At 36.6% G+C, this 1,515-nt stretch overlaps 1 gene segment (V, D, J or C); it reads right to left on the bottom strand.

Moving 5' to 3' along the window:
* Window positions 1-554: 554 nt before the first annotated feature.
* Window positions 555-1,237, bottom strand: LOC114657603 (T cell receptor alpha variable 14/delta variable 4-like). The segment is given in 2 exon segments: window positions 555-973; window positions 1,136-1,237. Coding segments are annotated over 2 exon segments (462 nt in total).
* Window positions 1,238-1,515: the final 278 nt, after the last annotated feature.

A 1,515-nucleotide genomic window follows, 5' to 3' on the forward strand; every position in this document is an offset into this window, starting at 1 on the left:
CTCTTCGTGCATTATATTCTTCTCTTGAGAATCCATTACATGGGCTGTAGTAGTTTAAATGAAAACTTCACCTATATATGCAAGTCACTGTAAACACACACCTGTCATCATTTAGGAAGAAATTGTATTAAGAACCTTTGATAAAAAATGAATTACTTTCATCAGTACTTGCCACCATAATTATTATCTCTGAAATGCAAAAGGCATGTTTTCTTAAATTAGAAAACCTATTCTATAACCTGGAAGACTGCATGCCACGAGAGGACTGTAACCTCAAAATTGGACTGCTAATTTCCATCCCAGCCACATGACATACAGTTGTAAATCATTAGTGCTTGTTGGGTATCTTGACCTGCTGAGGCCAAGTGGACAGATTAGCAAACTGGATACTTTCTAAGCTCTCACAAGTTTTTATTCCATGTTCAAAAAAGTCAACGTGTATTACCTGAGAAGCAGAGCTCCCAACATTCACCCTTGTCATTGCAATGGTAATATTTCAATAGATAAACTTGTATTATTGTGAGCTGTATTATAAGGATATATTTTTATGATTTTTAAGATGTAAATTCAGCATAAGACAGCATATGCGCGTATAAATTGTTATTTTTAAAGCAGTATTTCTGCGACAAGAGTTTGTGTAATGCTCTCAGTTTCATTATCCTTACTGTGGGCCGCAATGCGCAGAAATAAATCGCAGAGTCGGAGAGCCTGGAAGGCGCAATTTTCAGATGAACTGTTTTGTCTTCAAGATTCAGTGTCGATTTAAATCTTTCTTCGAAACCTTCCGCATTGATTTTGTAGGTAGGTGTCCTGGTTAGTAAATGCCGAGGAAAGCCATTGAGTGGCTGAATGTACCAGAAGAGAAAAGGAGCAGTATCCGTTGTTTCAAAGTTGCACTTGATTTCAGCCAGTTGTTTTTGGAAAACCTGCACTGTACCCTCAGGATTCCAAACACGTTCTTTACTACCATATCCTAAAGGACAGACAAAAGTAATCATATAATTTAATATTACCAAACGTACAGTATAGCTTGTTGCACTCTGCACATTTACGCATTTAATTGTGTACCCAACTCTATAAATGTTAATACGAAATGTTTAAAAGATGCACATGATGAATGCTAAATTTGACGCACCTAAAGACGCAAGTAGGGTCAAGACAACAATTCTCTGATGCATTTTTTCTCCAACTGGAGTACAGTTTCTCCTGAACTCGTTTTAAAGTTGCTTTTCACTGCCTCACTTTGTAAAAATGTGTGACATCTTGCGCTGTTTTAGCGCCATCTAATGCCTCTTTTGTAAATCTCGAGTTTTTCTTGCTTTTCTTTTGCAATCTTCGCGTGACGCTCGAGCATTTATGCAGCGTTCCTTATTTTGCCCCTTCTAACTATTTCTATGCTGCCAGAATACTTACACCGTATTTTTCTGTCAGTTTACAAAGATAAAAGTTCACATATGTAATAAATTTCATTTCAGATTTCTTAGCACAACAAACAACTGCTATCCTTTTACATTT

Source organism: Erpetoichthys calabaricus, chromosome 9 (genome assembly GCF_900747795.2).
Source record: "Erpetoichthys calabaricus chromosome 9, fErpCal1.3, whole genome shotgun sequence".
NCBI lineage: Eukaryota > Metazoa > Chordata > Cladistia > Polypteriformes > Polypteridae > Erpetoichthys > Erpetoichthys calabaricus.